Source organism: Phoxinus phoxinus (assembly GCF_949152265.1).
Source record: "Phoxinus phoxinus genome assembly, chromosome: 10".
NCBI classification, from domain to species: Eukaryota; Metazoa; Chordata; class Actinopteri; order Cypriniformes; family Leuciscidae; genus Phoxinus; species Phoxinus phoxinus.
In genome coordinates, this window is record NC_136885.1 from 16,259,123 (window position 1) to 16,283,492 (window position 24,370).

The 24,370-nt window shown below is 36.5% G+C and overlaps 1 protein-coding gene across 6 annotated transcripts in view; it reads right to left on the bottom strand.

Annotated features, from left to right (window-relative positions):
• Positions 1 to 24,370, bottom strand: part of col14a1a (collagen, type XIV, alpha 1a) — a 137,595-nt gene that overhangs the window by 60,679 nt on the left and 52,546 nt on the right. For all 6 annotated transcript variants that reach the window (XM_079625846.1, XM_079625847.1, XM_079625843.1 and 3 more), the window contains 16 exons: positions 24,141 to 24,260; positions 23,095 to 23,259; positions 22,660 to 22,821; positions 22,420 to 22,577; positions 21,258 to 21,387; positions 19,612 to 19,754; positions 19,243 to 19,372; positions 17,692 to 17,831; positions 17,253 to 17,379; positions 16,063 to 16,202; positions 13,567 to 13,699; positions 13,160 to 13,207; positions 12,921 to 13,057; positions 9,178 to 9,313; positions 6,852 to 6,974; positions 3,701 to 3,850 (listed from right to left, as the gene is read on the bottom strand). In XM_079625846.1, coding sequence (XP_079481972.1) covers positions 3,701 to 3,850; positions 6,852 to 6,974; positions 9,178 to 9,313; positions 12,921 to 13,057; positions 13,160 to 13,207; positions 13,567 to 13,699; positions 16,063 to 16,202; positions 17,253 to 17,379; positions 17,692 to 17,831; positions 19,243 to 19,372; positions 19,612 to 19,754; positions 21,258 to 21,387; positions 22,420 to 22,577; positions 22,660 to 22,821; positions 23,095 to 23,259; positions 24,141 to 24,260 — 2,142 coding nt within the window. The remainder of the gene's footprint in view (positions 1 to 3,700; positions 3,851 to 6,851; positions 6,975 to 9,177; positions 9,314 to 12,920; positions 13,058 to 13,159; positions 13,208 to 13,566; positions 13,700 to 16,062; positions 16,203 to 17,252; positions 17,380 to 17,691; positions 17,832 to 19,242; positions 19,373 to 19,611; positions 19,755 to 21,257; positions 21,388 to 22,419; positions 22,578 to 22,659; positions 22,822 to 23,094; positions 23,260 to 24,140; positions 24,261 to 24,370) is intronic.

Genomic DNA, 24,370 nt, shown 5'->3' on the forward strand with positions numbered 1-24,370 from the left:
CCTGCATGGCACTTTCACCACTGGCCCCGCTGAGGCTCCAGGGCATCCGTGTGCTAAACTACATTGACGATTGGCTAATTTTGCCTCAGTCTCGAGAACTGGCAGTTCGCCATCGATATATCGTCCTTGGCCACAATCAAAGCTTGGGGTTGAGACTCAACACGAAAAAGAGTGTGTTGACAACCGCCCAGCGGACTATGTTCCTGGGGGTGGTGTGGGACTCAACTACGATGCAGACACAAATGTCTCCTGCACGTATCGAGTCCATCCTGGCTAAGGTGACTAAGATAAAGCTAGGCTGTGCCATCACAGTAAAACCGTTTCAGAGACTGTTGAGGCTCATGGCAGCTGCGTCCAACGTGATACCTTTGACCTGCTGCACATGAGGGACCTACAGTGGTGGTTGAAAACCAAGGGGTTTTCCCATTCCGCATGATAAGGGTTACGCGTGCAGATGCCTTCGTTCCCTATCAATGTGGAAGAAGCCTTGGTTTCTGTTTAACAGCTTAATGCCCGGGACACGTTCTTGACTCCTTCGCACAAACCTGGATGAGTGTATGCACGCCATCTCCTTTCTACCCATATGTTCAGGGCAGGGAGTGGTACATGCAAATTCCACTCGCAAATGCTCATGGGCTTTTCTCAAAGTATCAGAGGTCTTTAGGGCTCCCAAGTGCAATCACTACTGTCAGTACATAGAGACACAATGTCTCGTTCTCGCCATCAGGGAACGGAGATTACAATAGTAACCAAGGCGTTCTTTTGAATTTTCTATTTATCAGGAATTCTGAAAAAGTGCATCACAGTTTCCACCAAAATATTAAGCAGCACAACTGTTTTCAACACTGATGATAATAAGAATGTTTATTTAGCACTAAATCAGCATATTAGAATGATTTCGTAAGGATCATGTGACACTGAAGACTGGAATAATGGCTGCTAAAAATTCAGCTTTGTCATAACAACAATAAATTACATTTTAAAACATATTAAAATAGAAAAGTTATTTTAAATTGTAATAATATTTCACAATATTACTGTTTGCACTATATTTTTCGATCAAATAAATGCATTCTTCCAATACATTAAAAAAAAAAAACATTACAGACCCCTTACTTTTGAAAAGTAGTGTACTAAACCTGTATGGATGCTTTGAAATGTACGAGTTAGACTGTAGTGAGAGGAAAGCCTTGAGCATTTCTTCTCTAATGTAGCCTCATGTTGTAAAATGAAAAGAAGCACATGTATTACAGTAATGCTAATGAGCCATAGGGTAGTCAGGCTCCTTTGTGATGCAGGTTATCAGGTAAAACCTGTAGGCTTAACTTCTCTTGAAACCAGCAGCCCATGATCTACTCAGATTTCTGTGCGATACTCCTTAAACACTGCAATTCAGGCACAACTAATGGCTAGAAAAACACATCTGAGAGGAAAGTGAGAGGTTCAAACAGTATTTTAACAAATATGCTCTCCACTTAAAAGCCACAAATGGCGTTAAGCATGTCTTTCTTTATTTTTCTCTTTCTCTTTGTGCAAACCACACAGAATGTGCTGTGTGAAAGAAAACTCGCATGAAAGCAGAAAAATAGGCTTATTTTGGAATTATCACATTTTTGGTCAGCATACCCTTAAAACACAAGCCCAAGCCACAGCACATGGTCCACATTAGTCGCACAAAACAATACTCATCTTTGGAGCTTGTACTATTTGGAACACAAACACAATTGTGGCCATGTCACAACAGACTGAGTCCCACGCATTTTATATGCCAAAAGTTGTGGCGAACCCAAATTCAGTTTGTACTGGAAAAAGTCCATGTGGTGAAACATTGTCCTCCTTCACGCTTTGATATGAGAGCCAGATCCTAAAAAGGAACTACCGTACTTATGCAATCAAGCTGCCCATTGAAATTCACGCTACACAAAAGAACATCATGTCAGTCGCATTTGTGACTGGGAGATTTCAGATTTAAATGGAGACTGTGCACAAAACATATGGCGCACAGTGGTTGAGATTCGTTTAAGGTTTTGAATAATGCATGTGACAAGATTTCCTTCTTATATAAACTATTTTAATGAACTATATACATGCAAAAAGGGCCTCTGGCTGATAGTACTAATACAAGGAGGTGGAAATCCATTATTGTGCATTCAATTATTCAAAGGTCAAACAGAAAACGTATGAAAAATTGATGGACCCTATAGAGCAGGCGGTATGCAGATATCATCATGTAGGGTGAGATAATATGGGATGTTCCTTAGAAAGCCACGGAGTGTGAATGGAATAATAGTTCATGCTAGAAGCTGGAAGTTTTGTACATGCTTAATGGCACAATTCAGGGTGTCATAACATCAGACACGCAGAAGCGTTATGCTCATTTAAAATGAGATGGCAAATGCCCCTTTAGATTTTTGAGTCAAGCAGATTCTGATAAGAGTATAAAATATTGTTATTGTCTAAAAATGCTCTGGCAGCAAATAACTATTATTTGATCAATTGCAATTTTGCCAGGCTACATAAATAAATAAAAAATTAAATACTATAATTTAGCTATTTATATAGTTTGACACCTACAACTTTGCTTGGTTCAATTAATAAATAACATTTTGACTTCTACTACTACCACTTGACTAACATTTATTACAAGATTTTCTACATATTATATACTTTTTTTCTTTGTTCATGTGCTTTGTGCACATTCAGTACTATTGTATAGCAATTTGATAGTTGCATATACAGTATGTGTGTGTGTGTGTGTGTGTGTGTGTGTGTATTATATATACTCACACATATGCATATACATATATACAATTATATATTCAAGTATCAAACAATAAAATGTTGCTGAATTTGACGTTTAACAAATTCATAATATATTGTAGAACGTGGTGTGCTCTTAATGTCAGAAAATTGAGAAAATTGTGATTTAATTGGTTGATTTGAAACATTTGTGCATCAAAGTAACTTTAATAGGAAAATTAAAAACGTAAAACAATGTATTCTAAACAATCTAATTTGGCATAATCTTATTAAATAAAACAAACTAAGTTAAATAAACTTTTTACACTCATACTTTAACTTGCATAAAATGTCTCAATACTGTTTACACCCTTGATTGTGGAAGTAACAGGATGAACCCTGAAGAAAGTTATTTTATATAACCTGCCTCATATATTATGATCTCACAAATGTTGTTCTCTGATAGCGGTCTGTCATTTGCAGACGCAGTGTTGTAAGCATTTTGTCTGTTTATCTGACTAGACTGAAACAAGACAGCGGTGACTGATAGTGGGATGTTGACACCACGGTGTTCTGATGAATGGCCTCGGCACTCCTCGAGAAAACATAATCTGTTTGCTTTTTGATGAGAATCGCTAAAACAGGTATTACTTTGTGATGTACCAGGCGATATCAAATTTATATGCAAAGGACTGTCATTACTGAAGCCGTCTGTCTGAATGTTGATATATGTGTAGCTGGCTGCATCAAAAATCGCCTTCAGGTTTCATTTACAGACAAAAGGGATGGTTTTCGCTAGTCCGCTTATTACATAGCCATATTATTGCTGTTGCATATTATAATAGAGGGAAAAAAAACCTTCTTAGCAAAGACGATCACAGAGGAGGCAAAATACTATGAATCTGATGTGATGGTGCAGCAAAATACTGGTGGGCTGTTGGGATAGATTATAAAGACTCACGTGTTTTGCCCTTGGCGGTGAGGGGTTGGCTGGATCCGGTGGTGTAGGAGGCGATGACCTGAACGCTGTACTCTGTGTCACTCAACAGATTGAGGATCAGCAGGGTGTTTACATCATCCCCTACAAACGTCTCTAGAGCCGGACCTGACACTGCGCACAGAGCGCAGACAAGAGATGAAAACAATCTGAGTCAACTTACAGAAAGAAAAACACTTTTTTTGCCTTTTTTCCTGGAAGTACACTTATAATATTAGTCAAGTAATTCAGTCAATAGTAGCGTTTGCTATTGTTATGATTTAGAATTCAAAATGTAAATGAAAAACACAATAATAGTTCCTTCGTTAAATGGTTATTTTTCCCAAAAATAAAAATCTATGAGCATTTAGTCATTTTCATGTTGCTCCTGTATGACTGACTTTCTTCTGTGAAACACAAATTAATCGAAACTTTGAAGAAACCTGCGTTTCTTAACGCCTGCCGATGGAAGCCCGCTCAGCGGTTTCTTCCATGGAAATCAAGGACACGTTGCTCATCAGCGATTCCGTTATAATAGATTGTGGTGTCTGTAGAAACGGTTATAATTAATAGATCCGTTTCCTGCTCGACGCAGCAAATTCTGAATACGATGAGCTGATGAAACTTATGACTCGTGCCACAGCCAGACTGAGTTTAAAATGGTTCGGCTCAAAGCGCAAGACTGCGGAAGGTCGTTTAGATGAACGATATCTGCGAAGTCATAAGTGTGCAGCTCTGGAGAGCATTTTCTTTTCCCCAGACCTGCACACTGAGGTGTCCATCCATACTCTGCCCACGTGGTCCATTCAGCTTCGAGTTACTATAATGTAGAGGGGCTGAGTGAGGAGGGTTATGGGTGGATGCCTCGGGTGGAAAGGAATTTAGCGAAATACCTTTCCTTGGGGACATCCTCATCACTAGGCGTGTTTCCATTACAGTTTTGCGCAAAACTTTAGCGATTTTTTCGAAATGTCTACAAAAAACTATTGCGAAATATTACTATTGCGCCGTTTCCATTAACCGTTGTTATGCGACTAAAACTTCATTTTTTCCTCTCGTGATAAATCATGGCAACAGACGTTGGTAGGTTTATATACGGTATATCCCAGCCGCAGCACTGGCCATTGTTATTAATTGAAGGAGACGTGTGTTATCAAAGCATTAATGACAAGGAAAGACCCTTATACTTGAGAGCGGCACATATGAGGTGTTTCTGGTGTTTCTCCATTTCTGCTTCGAATTCTTGAGTGTGGCATTTCTTTGAGATTTAGAATCTAGTATTCCTGTAATTCTTTTGTCTTTTATGAATTTAATAAATAACTCTTTCTCATCTTCTGTCCAAACACACCGCGTCATCAAATGCCATTGCAGTTTTGCTAAATATTTATTTTTCGAATTGCCTGAAAAAGCACCTCATGCGAGCGTATTTTCAATTCGCAATTTCAATTTGCGCAATTTGAAGGGTAATGGAAACGCGGCTTTGCCCTCTAAACCAAGCCAGACAACATCGAGGTTGGTGGGCAGAGTATGCTGTGTCCAACTACATTGGATCCAACAGTAATGTCGCAACACACAAGTGTGAGTAACATTGTTTTTACCATGTGTCACTATTGATTTGTATGATACAGACAATTTGATATGTACTAAATATTTACAGCACCACAGTCAACTCAATAGTTGAGCCTTTGCTTCGGCATTTATGGGGTTAATGCGTTGGATTGTCAGATATGGAAAAAGCACGTAGAGAATGCTGCTTTTGTTATTGTTTTGATCTAAGCCGTTCGGCTGTAATTCTGAATGGATGAACTATGAATAGCCTATAAGTATGACAGTGTGACAAATTATCAGTAAATCCATCCAAAATTCCATTTACAGAAAATCCTGCAATTCATCCTGTCAATTATAACTGTGGTAACTCCAAGTACTTTAACTATATTTTCCACAACCAAGACTTGTGTAATTAACCATATGGCATATATAGCATATGTAATTCACATAAATGTTTGTGACAACTATGTGACGAAATATTTTTCAACATCGGAAGTTTAATAAATAAATCCAAACGTGTAATGGCGTGGACGTTGAAAATCATTTTAATATGGAAAACTACCCAATCATAGCAGTGGGTGTTTACTTCCAAGACTTAAATGCGGCACGTCCATCAAAACGAAGCGCTCGAAAGACAGGGTCAAAATCAGGGTAGAAAATAGCTTCTAAATTCGTATAATTATGTAAAAATCTTGATAACATTATAAGTAAACCTCATTATAAAAGTAAAAAAAAATGCAGTTCATGACCCCTTTAATAAGAACACACTTCAAAACTAAAGTGATGTTTTCTGCCTGTCACAAACTAAACATCCCAATGATGTGATGCCTCTAGAATGGATGGATCTCACAGACAAAAAAAATACAATCATAGCATTACACTATAACCATCACATAGAAACAGGGAAAACTAAATCTGAAACAAAATGAGAACAAGCAAACCTATAACACCCCTATAACAACACACACACAAAGACACACGGAAAATGAGCTCTGGACAGTAGAAATGACCAGTGGTGGGATGAATTATTAGCAGCTGTTAGGAGCAGTTTGAAAGGGCATTAAATGTAGGTGGAGAAGCCATTAACTTACTCTCTACCGCAGATGGGAGTTTAAGATAATATAATGGTATAAAGGAGTTTATTGGGCTGGAGTTCAGTGGAAAACAGAGTATAGTGATATTTTGTGTTCCCTCTGGTGTGCTGCGGCTACATTACAGCTTCTGTTTACAGTTAAATCTCAGACTGCAGATGGAAGAACGGTCACATTCAGAACAGCAGACGTGGAGTCAGTATCTCCACCTACCAATGCCCTTTCAAACTGCTCCCAACAAGCTGCTAATAATGCATCCTACCCTCCTATATATGTTTAGAGAGACTCAAGACGTTCTTTCTAAAGTTATTTTCATACCTTCTGTATGTCTGGAATTTAATACTGAATATGTAGCACTTTTACATGGAATTGTGCAAACATCTGCGTGTGTGTGTGTGTGTGTGTGCGTGTGTGTGTGTGTGTGTGTGTGTGTGTGTGTGTGTGTGTGTGTGTGTGTGTGTGTGTGTGTGTGTGTGTGTGTGTGTGTGTATACATACCAGAGATGGGTTGGTAGATGACCCTGTAACCCATAGTGGGGAACTGAGGGCCGTCCCAGCTGATGCGGAAGCGATTGTACCATTCATCCGACACCCTTAGGTTACTGGGACCAGAAAGTGGCACTAACCAATCAGAAGACAGAAGATGATTAGCTTTTGCAATGTGGTCATTTAATGTCAATTACTGGTAATGTCAAGTGAACTTCATACTAATCTAGCACATGTGATTTAAATGGTACAACAAAGTGTATCATAAAAATGTTTATATATATATATATATACTGTATATATATAACATAAATTTATTATATTAAATTAATAATTAATTTAAATGAATTACAACTACCACTGAAATGTTAAATAACAACAACTATATCATTAAAAATGTTATGTATAAAAAAATATGAAATAATAATAATTAATTATTACATACATAATTATATTTATATATTTATATTAATTAAACATTAATTTATTATATTAAATTAAAGGTATAGCGGAGGATTTTCTTTTTCCGGGTGGGTAGCCTATACTATTGGTCCACCTAAGTGTTAATCATTCTGGTGATATGTTTACGTAAGGCCGTTCACACGCTGGCGTGCGCTAAAAGCACAGGTTGGGCTTCCCACTGATGCCGCAGTCGCGAAGATTCTACTAGACAGGTAAAGTTTGTCTAAAAAAATAGGAGAGGGCGGGTCTTTTCTAAAATTAGGAAAGATCCTCCGCTATACCTTTAATATAATGAAATTGTTATTTTTTTAAACTACCGGTACCACTGAAAATGTGGTAATCACTTTTAGTGTATAAATCTTCACCAGAACTCAAACAAATATATTAAATTTCAATCAATTTGGAATTTAGACTACCGTTAAAAAGTTTGGGTTTGATAACGTTTTTTACAGTAAAAATAACAATTTTCTATTTTAAAATATTTTAAAATGGGAGTGATATTTTTGTGGAAACCGTGACACACTTTTCAGGATTCTTTGATGAATAGAAAGTTCAAAAGAACAGCATTTATTTGTAATTATTTGTAACAGTGTAAAAGTCATTTTTGATCAATGTAATGCATCCTTGCTGAATAAAGGCATTAGTTTATTTTATGTTTTTAAATGTCTAAACTTTTAAACGGTAGGATGAATAAATAAATCAATGCATTGGTTCAACCCTGAATTCCCAGCATTCTCATAAAAAAAGTCTGTTTTCACATAATTACTCCTCCACAGAGAACATCACCCCACTGATAATGATTTCAACCTCAAACTCAATCAGAAACAAGGGCAAAGGTTTTCCAAGGCAACTAGCAGACACTGATCTCAAGTTCAGCATGAGGTGACATTAGCATCTCTAATCAGAGAATGGGCTCTAATTTAAAGATGATCACTGGGTAGAAAGCTGTAAAAAAATCAATCCCATCAGAGTAAAGCGAGCTGGTTTGATCAGTTCATTAGTGTGGGAAGACCAGGGCTGGAATGGATAATACTTATTATGCTTATTAATGGATAAAATCAATACTATTCAATCTGCTAAAGAATGCGTTTCACCGTCTAACTTCAAAATGCAGTGATGCTAAACTGTATCTCAGAGCTGTGGTGTGAGAGGATCTATTTTTAGCTATTGGTGCAGAAAAACAGCAGGTACATGGTTTATAAGACAAACAGGAAATTAGCAAGAGTTGATACAACGCAGCTTTCAAATTGAAGTGAGAGGAAAGGTTCTAGACCCCTATTTAGAGTCATAAAACATACCATGAGAACAAAAAAAAATAACATGGGGGCTTCATTTAGGTTCACTGAACTTAAAAAAGCAGGTATTTTTTAACAAGTGATTAGTTAGATTAGAAGTGAATCTGCTTTAGGAAATGTCAACTCTATCACTGCTTTTGAGGTCAAATTAATTAACTCACCGAAGTCTATAACTAACATGGAACCAATTGAGATCACGCTCCTGTTAATACATTACCTGGCACAGTCTTGTATTTTTACCTGATTTATTAAAACAGGATTAAAAAATGTATTTATTCCAACCTGGGAATTGAACACAGGCCGTTATGCATAAACTAGACACTAAATATTGCTAATGCTGCATAAGAGCATGCCAAACATTTAGCAAGTGTGAATTGTGTACATTTTTAATATTTGAAATTACGGATGTGTGTTATTGAAGTGTTCGTTTTATGATTTCTAAAATAAAGCAAAGGGAGCTCAAACTCAAAATCGAGGCAATGTAATTATGCCAATGTAATATGCAATTAGCCCATATGAGAGATGCCCATAATGTATTTAATTTACTATAACTCCAGCAGCATTTGTTGGCTCACACTCACATGTTTTTCCGGAAGAGGACTTTGATAGTGCAGTGGACTCTTCATCTGCATAAATAGGGGTCACTGTGATCTTGTACCTTGTGTCTGAGAGGAGAGGTTGCAGGATCACGCTTCTTTTGTTTCCTGGTACTAACACCTGGAGGAGAGCAGAATATTCAATACCAGACAAGCATGGTGTGAGAGTTGATGCATTTTGCTGTCTCTGGTAGTGACCAAATGTCCTTGAGGTCTCTGTGTGGAAAACGGCTCCATAATGGAAGAAAAATTACAAAAGTATCATGCAGAAATGGTGAATGTTTAGTATTAGAGTAAGTATATATAAATATGAATTTGCTTAATTTAAAAACAACAGAATACAGTGGGATGCCCCATCATCATACAGCATAAAAACAAATGTGTGTATATACGGTGTTGTAAAAGTAAGTACAACTCAGATAGTTTTTTCTTTTTATCAATATATATGGGAATTTCGATACTGGAACTTTTGACAGTATCAAAAGTATGGACGGTATCAATTTCTTTGAAGTCTTTTATCCAACATATACTAATGTTCAAAAGTTTGGGGTCAGATTTTTTTTTTTTTTTTTTTTTTTTTTTTTAAAGAAATAAATACTTTCTTTCAGCAAGGTTGAATAAAATTAATCAAATTTGACTATAACAACTTTTGTGAAGGAACATGTGACACTGAAGAGTGGAGTAGTGGCTGTAAAAAAACATAAATAAATTCAATTTTAAAATATAAAAAAAAAACTATTATTCTAATAGTTTTAATAGTCTAATAACATATTACAGTGTTACTGTATTTTTATCAATTAATGGTGACCATAAGAGACTTTCAAAAACATTTAAAAAAATTACTGACCCCAAACTTTTGAACTGTAGTATAAATATCTATCTACAAATATCTAATTCAATATATCTTTGGCAGATATAATTTCTTGTACAGTATGTGTTTCTTATTATTGTCCATCAGTCTCTTTCATTGATCGTACAGCTATTTTGTTGTATTGAAATCTGGACTTTGGACAAGATCATGCAGAAAGGTCCACGTACAGTTTGGTTTCGACTTTTTTACAGATGGCCTCATGTTGTCTTTAAGCACTATTTGGTACAATGGAATTCATAGTAGATGTTATGACAATATTTCCAGCCCCAAAGCTGCAAAATACACTCGAATCACAACACTCCCACTACTGTGCTTGTGGGAATGAGTTTCTCACTCTCAAATGCTCAAATCTTTCCTTTGACTCATTTGTCCAGAAGTCCTGTTTCGCGTAGGTGTTGAATGGCAAACTTAAAAAAAATGTTTGGAGAGCAAAGTCTTCTTCCTTTCTGACCCATGTAGACTAGATTTGTACAGTCTTTTTTACAGTCTTGTTTAAATGGCTTTAAAGACTCGTATGACTCAACAACTTTTCTCTGTTTTCTCTTTTGCTCAGGCAGCTCTGGTGCACCTGGTTGTAATATTAAACACTTGACAAATAGTAGTGATAAATGTGCTTTCTCAACTGGTGGGTTAAATGTACACTTTTCGTGGGGTGCACTTACTTTCTCACAGCTCGGTATATAAGAGCAACTGCTAGTGTATTTAAGGAGTGACTGTCAAGGGCAAAGGAAACGCCAAACGGTAGCTAAACAATTCCAAAGGCTTCATCAGTTTTCTTCATCTAAATATGTGTGTGTTTGATCAGCTCTGATGAAAGCTATTCTGAGTATAAGCCAAAAGACTAGAAATCTGTGTGTGCTGAACTTTAGGGAGCTGGATGGAAATTAAGAAAGCTAGCACTCAGCTCTCTAGCCAGCATCCAATCACTGCAGTCATTCACCACAGACACACCATTAATCACACACGCACACACACAATCATGGCAGTCCATTGCTTGCTGATAATGAAATGTTGGGTTGCATTATGTGGAGTGGCTTCCTCTGTGTGAGTGCACTATCAATGAACAGACTACAAACAAGTCAAATGAAGTAATTTAGAGAATGTTACCATGCAAATATTATGAGGTTGCTATGGACAACAAATTTTAAGGCTTCAAATTTCCAATACTTTAAATGTACGAGTTTCACGTTTAAAATTAAATTATTTTTGAATATACAGTCATGGCCAAAAGTTTTGGCTGTGTTTCGGTGCACTCACAAAGAACTGAATCGTTTTATTTAAAAAAAGATAAACTACCGTTCAAAAGTAAGTATGATTTTCTTATACCAATTCTGCATTTATTTGATCAAAAATACAGTAAAAATAGCAATAATATGAAATATTATTACATTTTCAAAAAATTAAATTATATTTGAGAATATTGTAAAATGTAATGTTTTCCTGTGATGACAAAGCTGAATTTATTTTATTATACAGCATCATTGCTCCAGTCTTCAGTGTCACATGATCATTCAGAAATCACTCTAATAGGCTGATTTGGTGCTCAAGAAACATTTCTTCGTATCATCAATGTTGAAAACAAATGTGCTGCTTAATAAACATTGTGGAAACCATTAAATTAACATAAAGTTCAAAAGAACATAATTTATTTGAAATATAAATATTTTGAATCAATTTAATGCATATTTGCTTAATTAAAGTACACTGTAAAAAAAAATTCAGTCATGACAACATATGTTTGTCAGTGTAATGTAATTTAATTTGAGATGACTTGCACAGTCAAGTCAATTGTACTTAAACATTTAAGGCACCAAGTTTTCTTTTCAGTGTATAAATAAAAAAATCTTACTGACCCCAACATTTTAAACGGTAATATATGTTGAAAATCACATACAATTTGAACTTCCTTTAATTAGTCAGGTGTGGTACTCCAAGTTGAGGCACCCTCCTGTTATTCAGTGCACCGTCCTTCAGAACAACTCTTATTAGCAGAGCTGTCCACCAATGTGTGGTGCTGAAACCTGAATGCAGGAGATCGTCTTTCTTTTTAGACTTTGCTGGAACTTTCCCTCAAATTAGGTGGGTTCTCCTTTACCATCCCTTTTAGATGTTCTCTACTTCTCACATTTTGCTCAGTGACCTAAATGGCACTTGAAAAGATAATGGAATTTCTTTTTTTCCAGTCCCATCTCCTTTATCCATCTCCTTTATAGCTTGACCCCCCATGATTCTCTAGTACAATTACAAGCCAAGAGAGGTCGATATTCTGTACAGTCAGGGGCGACGAGTCACCACAGAATCTGAGAGTAACTTTACGCCATGAAAGATCTAAACCGTGCCAGACCAAGGCTGCGGCAAAGTCAGCCAAATACCATGGAAAACCGCATATGCACTGAATTCACTCCTGCAATTCATCAATGTATGATTATGCACTGCAGGAATCACTGCAAAATAAGACAAGGGGGGTTTCCAGTACAGGGACATGCATATAAAAAGGTAACTTTGAGCAAGACGTGTCCTTGCAACAGACAACACTGCAGCTGAGCTGCATCAATTCAACTTCACTTACCCGGAGGAATATGATAAGCCTGGAGTCTAACAGCACTGAGGTAATACATTTTTCCGTTATATTTTTATAGTGCAAGAGCAATATAGCTAGCTTTATGAAATAACAGCCTCACTGGGACACAGATAAGACAAGTGTATGTTGCCCTCTTTATGCACTCTCATATGGAGAAGAGAGAGGAGCTAAACTGTTCGAGGAGACAGGAAGAAGATGATGACAAAGAATGAGCTCGCTCTTGTGTTGTCATATTAACATTATGGATATCTCTGTGTTGTGGTTATGTTTACTCACTGTCTCTTCTGTGCGGTCTGCACTGACATATGTCACTTGGTACTCCTCCACGTCTAAGTCCAGCACCTCCCAGTTCACTTGCATACTGAAGTGGGTCTCCTCGCCCACCCATAGGCTAGTCACTCCCAGATGAACAACTAGATGATACAGATCAATTTAGACACAATTCTAAGGTGTCGATCTATCTCTCCATTCATCCATCCATCCGTTCATCCATCCAATAGAAGCATTTTTCTTACTTGCTGTATTGGAGGGAATGGTGGTTGGAACTTCTGTGGTCCAGTCCACTGCAATAAACAAAACAAAAGAAACACAAAAAAAGTGCAAAACGAAGCACAAAACAAATACAAACCAAAGCAAAGCAAAACAACAAAGCAAAGCAATGCAAAACAACATAGCAAAACAAATCAAAGCAAAGCAAATTAAAGCAAATCAAAGCGAAACAAATCAAATTAAAGTGAACCAAATCCAATCAAAGCAAATCAAAGTGAAACAAATCAAAGCAAAACAAAACAAAACAAAACAAAACAAAACAAAACAAAACAAAACAAAACAAAACAAAACAAAACATCAATTAATCAGTTTGAGATCATGTAAATGAGATGGTTGGTGTTAAACAGTTAAACAACATGACTGGATCTCTTACATGTATTCTCAAGCACAATCACAGCGTTGCTCTCCGTTTCGTCTTTATAGATGGCTGACAGTGAAACCTTATACTCTGTAAAAGGACTCAGGTCTTGAATCACATATGAGTCCAAAAGTCCATTCAGCATCACCTTTATAAACACACAAACACAAAATCACTCAGTTATAAATCAGAGCCGTAACACTGTGGGGATCATTGGGATGGTGCTGAGATTATTTTAGAGTGGGTGGGGTGAGGGCAATTGCCTGTAGTTTACGTCATAGACTGGATAAACCACACTTGAATACAAAGAAGAAATAGTCAATTGTACGGATTTATAACAACCATCTTCACCCACAAGTGCAGTCTTCCCAGAATCTGAGGGCGATGATGAAGAAAATGGCCATTAGTTCATTTCTGGAGCAAGGCCACATCTATTTCAGGAAAAGATCCAAATGTGACGGTTCTGATGAAGAGCCCCACATAGTCATCATTGGGAGGACGTTGAGGTTTGATTGGACTTTCTAATCATTTTGTATGTCTAAACTGAAGTCTGCTTATGGCTGTAGCATTAGATCAGTGACAAATTTATAAATAACAAAGAAAAGATATTTTCATTCTAGACCTTTTTTTTTTTACTCAAATTTATGTACATCATTGCGAAGATAAATCAACAGTAATTTCAGTCCATTTTCCAGCAAAAGCGATAGTAGCAGCAGCAACAGAAATCAGTAAACACATTTTGTCAGGTATAAATGTTGGTGGCTGCTCGGCTATGCTATGCCAACAACGAGAACATGCATTAAAAAGCACATCTGCTATCAAGAAAACTTTGGATCTCAGTCAGCTCTGGGCTGTCCCAGTAAACCCATGTGAGTGAATATGTGTTTCTGGGCTGACTCCTCTGCTCTGGGACATGAAGCTCCAGCCACATTCCAGTTTGCCTCACAGCATGTTATTATTTTCTGCTCTGGTGGCTCTTGGTAAATATATCGACCTGCGGTGCTATCTATAAAAAACAGCTGCACTGACTCCTGGCCAGTAATAAAAACTTTCTCCATCACACACACTTGCACACACTTGTGTCTGTGGTCATGCGTGGCCAGGAGAGCAGTGATGGGACGTGTTCAGTATGCTGGTGGTTGTTTTGGTGGTGGCCATTTCTAATAGAGAGTAACAGTTGGCCTCAGGCTTCAGGTTAGGAGAAAGTATTGATTGACCCATAAATCATTTTCAAGGACCTCATAAAAATCATTTTTCACTTTCTCTTTTTCAACATACATAGCTTGTTGAAACTAACATATGGCAATGGACATTGAAAGCAACATCACAAATATTTCATTATATTATAGTAGATGTTTTGCCAGTGACTAACGAATGTATTTCTTTTTGAGGGTTTATATTATATTATATTATATTTTTATTATTATTATATTAAAAATATTTAACGCAATTAACGCAATATCCGTTTTTTCCGTCATCATTTGACTAGTTACATTATATGATCACGCTCTTATTCAAGCAATGCTTTTAAACCATTCAAGCGTGATAAAACAAAACAAAAAACGCAGTTTGTTATTACTGGGGTGCGCATCTGTGAATCTCTTGTCTGTGTGACACACACACGATCATGCGCACAGAAAGCCGCTAAAGACAGCGCTCGAATGGACAAAAACACACAAAATGATGCCAAAATGCCCGTTTTGTCGAGTATCCTCACAAGCACAGTTTAATTTGTTAAATGAAGTCTAAAATGAACATAAAGAGATGTGAGAAAATAGGATGCGTGTCAGATCCACATCATGCGCGTCAGGTCTTAAAGTGACAGCAGCCTATTAAACCTGCTGCTGTCTGTCATTAATGTTAATCAAACAACAAACGACAGAAAATCACTCACTGCTCTCGACTAAATAACATGTATAGCTTTAAGGAGGAATAATCTATATTTAATTTATAATTTATACAGTGAAGACTGTGAAATGTTTGATAACTATTTTTCAATTTCTGTATATTTCCTACCTGTTAGACCTAAAAATCCTAAAGCAGTGTTTACAAGATTACATGGGTCAAAAACAATGAAAACAATCACTTTGTGTGCATTTTGACAGGACAAGTCAAAATCTGAACTGGTCTCACTGGGCCAATAGAACAATTGAGACCTGATATATTAAAAGACAGGTAAATGTGACATGTATTATAATGAGTTTTTGTGAAGACTGTTTTAAGTTATAAAAATGTGTGATAAATGTTAAATAATTATAGCTTTCAATTATACTGTAATGCTAAATGCCTATAATTAATAGCTAAAATTGAGTATTAGCAGTATTGGTATCAGTGATACTGGCCTTCTTTCATAAAAGATGCCATTAAACAAATATTTAAAATATAATTTGTATGTTGTTGACAGTAATTATATTATATATTATATTATATTATATTAATACAGAAAATATCAAAGTACCTCCATAGTTAGTTCTATCACATCACAAATCATTATACTTGTAAATGACTGACCTCTCTCTTATCTCCTCCTCCAGTGGGTGACCAGGCCAACTTATAGAGCACCACATCCCTGGCAGGATGCGACCAGCTCACCCGGAAACTCTCGGAGGTGGCCTCTGATGTCATCAGGCTAAAAGGGGCTGGCACAAGCTCTGATTGAGATAGAATCAAGCACGGGTAAGCAATCCAACATCCTTCACTGAACTACAATCAGTTTTATCACATTTTTTATTTATTCAATTATGTTAAATTGTTTACGTACAAATTAGAAGAGTATTTCATTTAAAAAAATATATATATAATAATATTTTTGTCATAGTATTTTGTCTAAAATATGTAAACATCCTTAAAACAAGATAGATTTACTTAAAAACCAAATTGTTTAAGATAGTAAAGGCTGTTTTCAAAGAATACTGCATATACTGAATTAAATATATTTGTACTACTCCATTTGCATTCATTTTGGTATGTTTCTTTGACCATTCCTCCTTTTTTTGTTTCACAGATAAGAGTCATGAGGCTTTGAAACGACATGAGGGTGAGTAAATGATGGCATTATTTTCATTTTTGTGTGAACTAATCTTTTAACCAATTTAATTTTGATTCAGTGAATGAATACCTGATCATTCTCATCTCCACAGAGCGAACAGCATTTACCCTAACAATCACTTTTACATTCAAATAAATTCCCTAGAAATTTCACCACGTAACCTGATAACTACAACGACAAAGTCAGGACACCCAGAGAACAATGAAACTCAGGAAATGAAGGCCCAGATCTATTATAGATTCCAGCAGCCAATCAATGATTACTGAATGCAACAGGCTGCCTAGAAACTGATGCTTTTCCAGGACAGAGAAAGCATCCACTCCCGCTTTCCAGCTGGAGTAAATTGCAGACTCTGTGAGCAGTGAAAATTGTACATTCTGTTGGAGGAGGAAAATACTGAAAAAATATGCACATACATGTACATGTTAAATCAGCATTGCTGCGAGTAGACGAGATTTGTTCTTGCCGTGCTCATGATAATGAATACCAATGGGGCCTGTCTCTTCTGAGCTTGGGGAAATAATTTGCATAAATACACACCCACCGCCCAGGATGTGCTGGCATCCTTAATGCAACTGACAAAACAGGATAGCTGAATACACCTATTTAAAAAATGTTAAGCAGTTCACTGGCAGGGATCAAACAGTCTCACTTGTAGTGAATCCGCCACTGAGTGCCTCTGATTGGCCGCCGTCATAGAGAGCAAAAACAGCAACGGTGTACTCTGTTAAGGGTGACAAGTTCTTCAGGTACACATTGGTGACAGGACCCAACTCCACCTGAAGAGAATAAAAATAATACATAGTGCATCTCTCTTCATAAAATTATGGAATGAGTGAGTACATTATTATAGTGATTCATTATATATATATAAAAAATGTGTGTGTATATGATATATATATATATTATTTTAATATTATTTTAAACATATTTATTCTTTATAAATATATTACATTTTACTCATATTTTATTTAATCATTTTAATTCTATATACTGTATATACGTGTAGTTGACTGGGTGAACAAGTGCTTGTTTGTTTAACAGAGAAACAAATGCTTGTCATGTATTGTAGGTTCTGCTGCAGTGATCACCTCATTGGTCTGCACACCATCTGTCTTGATATACATGACACGGTAGCCCTTTACTTTACTGGACACTGCGTCCCAGTTGAGTCGGACAGAGCTGTGGTCAACTTCCGTGACCCGCAGGTTACGTGGAGGTCTCAGGGACACTGCGGGAAGATATGGATTAACGGTCAAACGCTGAATATTCAAGATATTTTTCTGTAAATAATTTTTCTGCAATGGGATTAAGGGACATTGTTACAACGTTAAAATCGCAATGAATGCCTTGCCTTGAGAATTAGAGCGTTAGATTAAGTTTTTAATAAACATCTTTCATTTAAACGTTGGTAGCAAAACAAAAAGCATTATTGGTGTTACGTTTGATGCATTTTAATGAATCCTGATAAACTGCCAGTTTCAATGAATTGTATTTTTCATATATAAAACTATATTCACCACTGTTTAAAAGTTTGGGCACAGTAAGATTTTATACACGTATACAGCATGGATGGATTAAATTAATCAAAACTGAGTAAAAAAAAATAATGTTACAAAAGATTTCTATTTCAATAAATGTTTGCTTGAACTTTCCATTCATCAAATAATTCTAATATATATATTTATTATATATATATATATATATATATATATATATATATATTAGAATTAGCAAATCAGTATATTAGAACGATTTCTGAAGGAATATGTGGCACTGAAGACTGGAGTAATGATGCTGAATATACATAAATATTGAGATATATTTTAAATATTATTAAAAGACAAAAAATATTGAAATATTATTATATGGATCTATACACCCAGCCTTATTACGTGGGTCACCTTTCCAAAATTCAAAACAGAACCATTAATCACTGGATAATACATAAACAGCGTTTGAAAGAAAATAGATTGCGGGCCCTATTTTAACAATCTTAGTGCATGTTCTAAAGCGCTTTAGTGCACTTAAAGCGTGTCCGAATCCACTTTTGCTAGTTTAACGACGGGAGAAATGGTCGGCGCCATCTCCCATTCCCGCGCCATGGCGGATTCGCTATTTACATGGCAGAATTTGACCATGAAATTTTGCTCTCTTTGAAAAAGAGAGCAAACGGATCTGCTCGTGCGTGAGGTTAAAGCGTGCAAGCAGACCATCTAAGGGACAAGTCGGATTCCACCATATCTTAATGTACACAATAATAATGCTTTACATTGCAATCATTTAATTTTTTTTATTTGGCATGTTTGTGTGCTTCTGCATGTCTCTGTGTATGTAATAAGCAAAGTGTACGTGCACCCCGCCTATAGGTTCATATTACTAATGCGCCCTTTAAATAACAAAAAAAAATACAACTCTATTTTAGTTGCCTCAAAAAAGCAACGCACTAACACACCTCGTTTTCAGACCAGCACGCCTATGGCCACCCAAATGGGTGCAAATGCATTTGCTATTTAAACAACGTGGCACAGGATGTGAAAATTATAACTGTGTCGGGCTGAAACTAGCAAAAAACACAACGGTGTATGATAGACCTGCATGTTTAAATTTAAATTTAAAAACAGATCGGCCTGGGCACTCACTGGTGGTCTCCTGAACAGTGGCGGGATCACTGGCCTCCTCTCCGAACATAGCATAGACCGTAACGGTGTACTCTGTGTCAGGAATCAATCCCTTCAGTTCCACATCAGTCACCGTCTCATCCACCTTTAGCTGTTTCACAAAAACAACAGCAACACCTTTAGAGCAGCATAAAGGCTGCTGAAACAGAGATAAAAAAGTGCAACCAAGGGAACTCAAACGTGATGATTGTTATTCTTCTAATACAGCTTCCATGAAAAGAGTGTAACGGTGAAGCTACTATTTTGGTGGAAGTGTCATCATGCCAGCGCGGACTTAACGTTTGCTCAAACACGGACAGGCACACTCACAAAGACAATTTGCAGCCTCACCTCTCTTTCATCTGTAGTCTCACTGCTCAGTGGAGCGTAAAGGATCATGTACCCAGAAGCCCCTTGTGCATCCCTCCAGCGGGCTCTCATGCTGTTGTCTGTCACTTCGTACAGCTCGAGATCGCTCACTGTCGGTAGAGCCACTGAGATACACACATACATACAAATCAGACATTTATACTTAACATAGACGTACAGTCAAACATGTTTTGTTTGTGTGCGTCAGGGCTCCGAACCAGTTCAAGGAATAACAAACAAAAACAAACTAAATATTACCAGGAACAAACAAAACAGAAACACTTATTGGAAATTACCATTAACCGGTTAATAACGTTATTTATCGTTCTGTCTAATATTTTAATTTGGCAGTCAACCAATTATGAATTTAAAATAGTACAGCCTATGCAAATGTGACATTGATAAATCCAACTTGAGTGAAAGGCCTGCGCGCTCAGCTGTCAAGTCATCATAGGTAAGTCGCTGGCATTAGCTTTTGGATTTTTGAGTTTATTTCAGAGGATATGTCACCAACAATTTGAAAAGTATTATGAAAATGAATGGCAGGTAATATCCAGCACGGCGTGCGTTTTGAAAGGATTTGTTTTTGAAATAATTAAACACCATGTTGTCAAAGTTAGTATTGTGGCATTTGCGTGCGTCATTATATTATTAACATTTTCCCAAAATCCAGCTCAAATGGAGTTACGAGGTTTTTCACCAACGAATGTCAGAGATGTGTGTTTTGTCAGTCATTGGAACGCTCGCATCTGAGGCAGTAAGTTCAGCATTACATTTTCATCAGCTTACAGGTTACAAAGTATATTGTAGCCAATGTTGGGGAAAGTTACTTTTAAAATGTAATGCATTAATATTGCGTTACGTTACTTTTTCTCACCTGGGCTGGGCTTGCTTGTTTGTTTTTTAATAACAACAAAAATAAGTTTTATTTTTGGCAAATGTAAAGGCCATTTCACACCAAAAGTAAAATGAATAAGCCTCAGCTTATAAGACGCAGCTCAAATAAACCTTTCAGCATTAAAAATAAGAATTACTATCTAACTAACAACATTTAGCTTTTAATTTTATGTTCTTATTAATGTAGACAGAGTATCTTGTTTTACTGGGGAAAAATACTGATTATGAAAAAAAAATTCTGCAGTGCATGTTTGTCTTGAGTACTTTTTCAGTGGCTGGATACGTGTGCATTTCTGATCAGAAGTGGTGCATTCTGAGTTGGATTCTGGGAAAGTGTGAAAGTTAAAGATTACTTTGATGGAGTGGGACAGAAATAGACAAGTTTTTATATTCTGGAAACAAGCACACATGGATAGCCTTTACCACAACACTATCTTCTACCACAAACCAAAGACTTCTAACATCCACTAAATACTGCAGAATTCAGCCCTGTCTTGCTGAGATGACTGACAGGCGTTTGCTATAAAGTAGTGGTTAAGAGATAAACTGTATATAAGAAGGTGCTGATAGAATTGCACAGTAAAGAGTATTTAGGGAAAATATACAGTAGGCATGTGGTTTGTGGGTTATACCGTTTGACAGTGAAATTGTGAAGGACTCAAGCCTGTAACACATGTTTCGAGATGTTCTGTAGTCGATGTTGGCTGTGGCAAGTTTTAAGGATGACTCACGCGTGATCTGGTTGCCTCTGAGAGCATCACTCGCTGCGCTGCGGTACACAGCGAACACAGCAATCTCGTATTCAGTCAGAGAGTTCAAATTCTGCAGGACGACTGAATTCTCCCTGCCGCCCACCACAATCTGTACAGCAAGACAACAGCGGTTTGTGACGCCCAGCACAGCAGTTAGGAGAATGATTATGAAAACTAAAGACCAAAAGCCTCAACAGTGTTAAGTAACGTGGCAAAGTGCAGGACATAATATTTATAGTATTGGGCTGACACCCATCACAAAAAAACTGGAAATAGAACAAAGGAGATAAAAGAGGCATAATACACTGTATTTTGGCATTTATGCCACAGTTAAAAATATAAGGCTGTCTAGGTAACAGAATATCAAACCAAGTGGAAAAGAAAAGAAAAGAACAAAAATGACTTGTAAAACATTGACTGCTGAACATTCTAACATCAGTTGACATGAATAGTAGGATTTCTGACAATAAGGTCATATATCTTCCTAAACACTTTTACCCTTTCAGTCAATTTTTTATTCACTCTCATGTTGTTCCAAAGCTGTATTTACTTATTTGTTCTGTTGAACATGAAATGTCTCAGTGATTATTATCCCATAGAATAAAAGTCAGTGGGGTCTAACGTTGTTTTGGACCCCATTGACCTTCTTTATATGAAGAGAAACATATATTTAAATTGCAGAAGAAAATTTCCACAGAAGAAAAAAAAAAAGACATATTGGTTGGAACAGCATGAGGGTAAGTAAATGATGGCAGAAATAAATAAAAATTGCACCAATATACCTTTAAGCATGAAGGTCCAAACCTACAAATTTTTTATAAAAAATAGCAATACAAAAATAAATAAAGTAAAAAAAAGAATACAAATTCATTTAAAAAAATAAATAAGTCAAGAGTAAAACAAAATGTTTAAAAAAGGATTACATTTAATTGAAAATTAATTATATTTGTTTGATCAAGTAATTTATTCCTTTATATATTTTCCAATTATTGGTCGTCCGTATTTAAGTGGTGGCTTTTAGTTGGTAGGTTTGGTTTTAAATACACTTAGTGGATGTTCTGTAGCACTGCTAAATAACTACACAATAGTTGAGTAACAGATTTGAAAGCTGTGATTGAACATAACGTCTTTGATTGGTCACCTCTTCCAGAATGTCTGCTCTGGTTGGATGGTAAACCACCCGATATCTTTCCACACTTCCAGGAGCATGAGTCCAGGACACACGAAAACTGTGTGCAGTCACCTCAGAAATGACCAAGTCCTGGGGTGGGGACCAAGTCTCTTCAGTGACAGAATCTCCTGGCAATGAGGGAATTGTGATGCATTAGATCCCATTCCACACATCAGAAATGGAAGTTTAAACAGCAGGTAAAACACTCACGATTCATTTCTTTGTCCTGTTGCTCCACTCCATCACACACCTTCCTGGTCAGACCATCCACTATAGTGCTCATGATACTGAAGTCAGCCACGTTATAAACGTGTGTGTCCTCTGGTTCAGAGGCGATGGCCTTCAGCTCGTTCTCATCAGCATTCTTCACACCTACGCACAACCAAACATATTCAAAAAGGTCATATTCCACGTTTCTGGAATATCTATAGGAGACAGCAAGTGTTGATAATGTATCTGTGTTGACAGTCTACAATCTTTTGCAAATAATTATTAGTGATCAAATTCATAAACAACCCCTGAAAAGCTCTGCAACATTTATACATCAGCCCTGAGGATGTTTGTTTAACACTGGGTGGATACTTTTTCTACATAATGCATAAATGAACTATTCTACACAAAGATGCATGAGGAATCCTCTAATACCAATGGCAAATAACTCGACTCCAGCACTTCTCAGGGTCTGAGCAGGTGGGATAACATCATCCTGGGATTTGCCGTCGGTTATCAGGATTCCAATTTTGGGAATATCGGTACGAGCCCCAGACTCAGGTTTGAAGCTGTTCTCCAGGATGTAGGTAAGAGCAAGACCTAGACAGATCAAAATATTAAATGAGAAGTAAAGTCAAATGTCATGTTATAAATTCATATTTATGAGAAATAAACTCACAATTAATAGAATTTGCAATTGTAAGATATTAGGTTATTACAAAAAATGGCAATTACAGTACAAGAAATAAAGTGGTAAATACGATGAACTTGCAATTGTCAGTTATAAAGTTGCAATTATGAGAAAACAATGAAATTACGAGAAATAGTAACAATTGGGAGATGTAGTCACAATTATGAAAAATTTGCAATTGTGAGATATGAAGTTGAAATTCTGATATATGAAGTTGCAATTGTGACAAAGTTGCAATTACAAAAAGTGAATTCGCAATTACAGTACAAATAAGGTCGCAAATACAAAAAACTTTTGCAAATTGCGTATTACAAAAACGCATACCGGTAATTGAGAAATACCGGTAGTCACAATTGTGAGATATAAAGTTGCAATTCTGCAATTCAAATACAAAAAAAAAATTGCAATTGTGTATTACAAAGTCACAAATACGCAAATTCACAATAACAAGAAATAGTCACAATTATGATAAAAGTCGCAATTGTGTGAAATAAAATTGCAATTACAAAAAGTGAAGTCATAATTAAAGCACAAGAAATAAAGTCACAAATATGAGAAATACTAAATAGTGCCTGGTCATGTTGGACTGGCCGGTTAGTGAATGAAACAATGAAAAACTGCACACAAAGTAAAATACTACATTTGTTTATGTGAATTTAACCCTACAGCAATGTAGAATTTGTGCATGGGTACAATGATAGAACTGGTTGTGACCAGTTTCACCAGGCACAGTATATGTATTCGTGTCTCTAGAACAATGGAAGAAGTCTGAAAAAACACAGCAAATGACCTGTGAGAGTGTTGCCTCCCTTGTAAGGCAGGTTTTTGACAGCATCTATAACTGCATCTTTTGTGCTGAAGCCATTCAAGTGCCACTCAACTCGTGGATCTCCGCTGTACTGGGCCAGACCTAAAACACATAAAAACACATCCAGGGAACACATTGGCACTTTATAGATCAATTGAAAAGTCGTCTAAATGAATAAATGATCCTGTAAATCTATTTTTAGCTCAAAACAG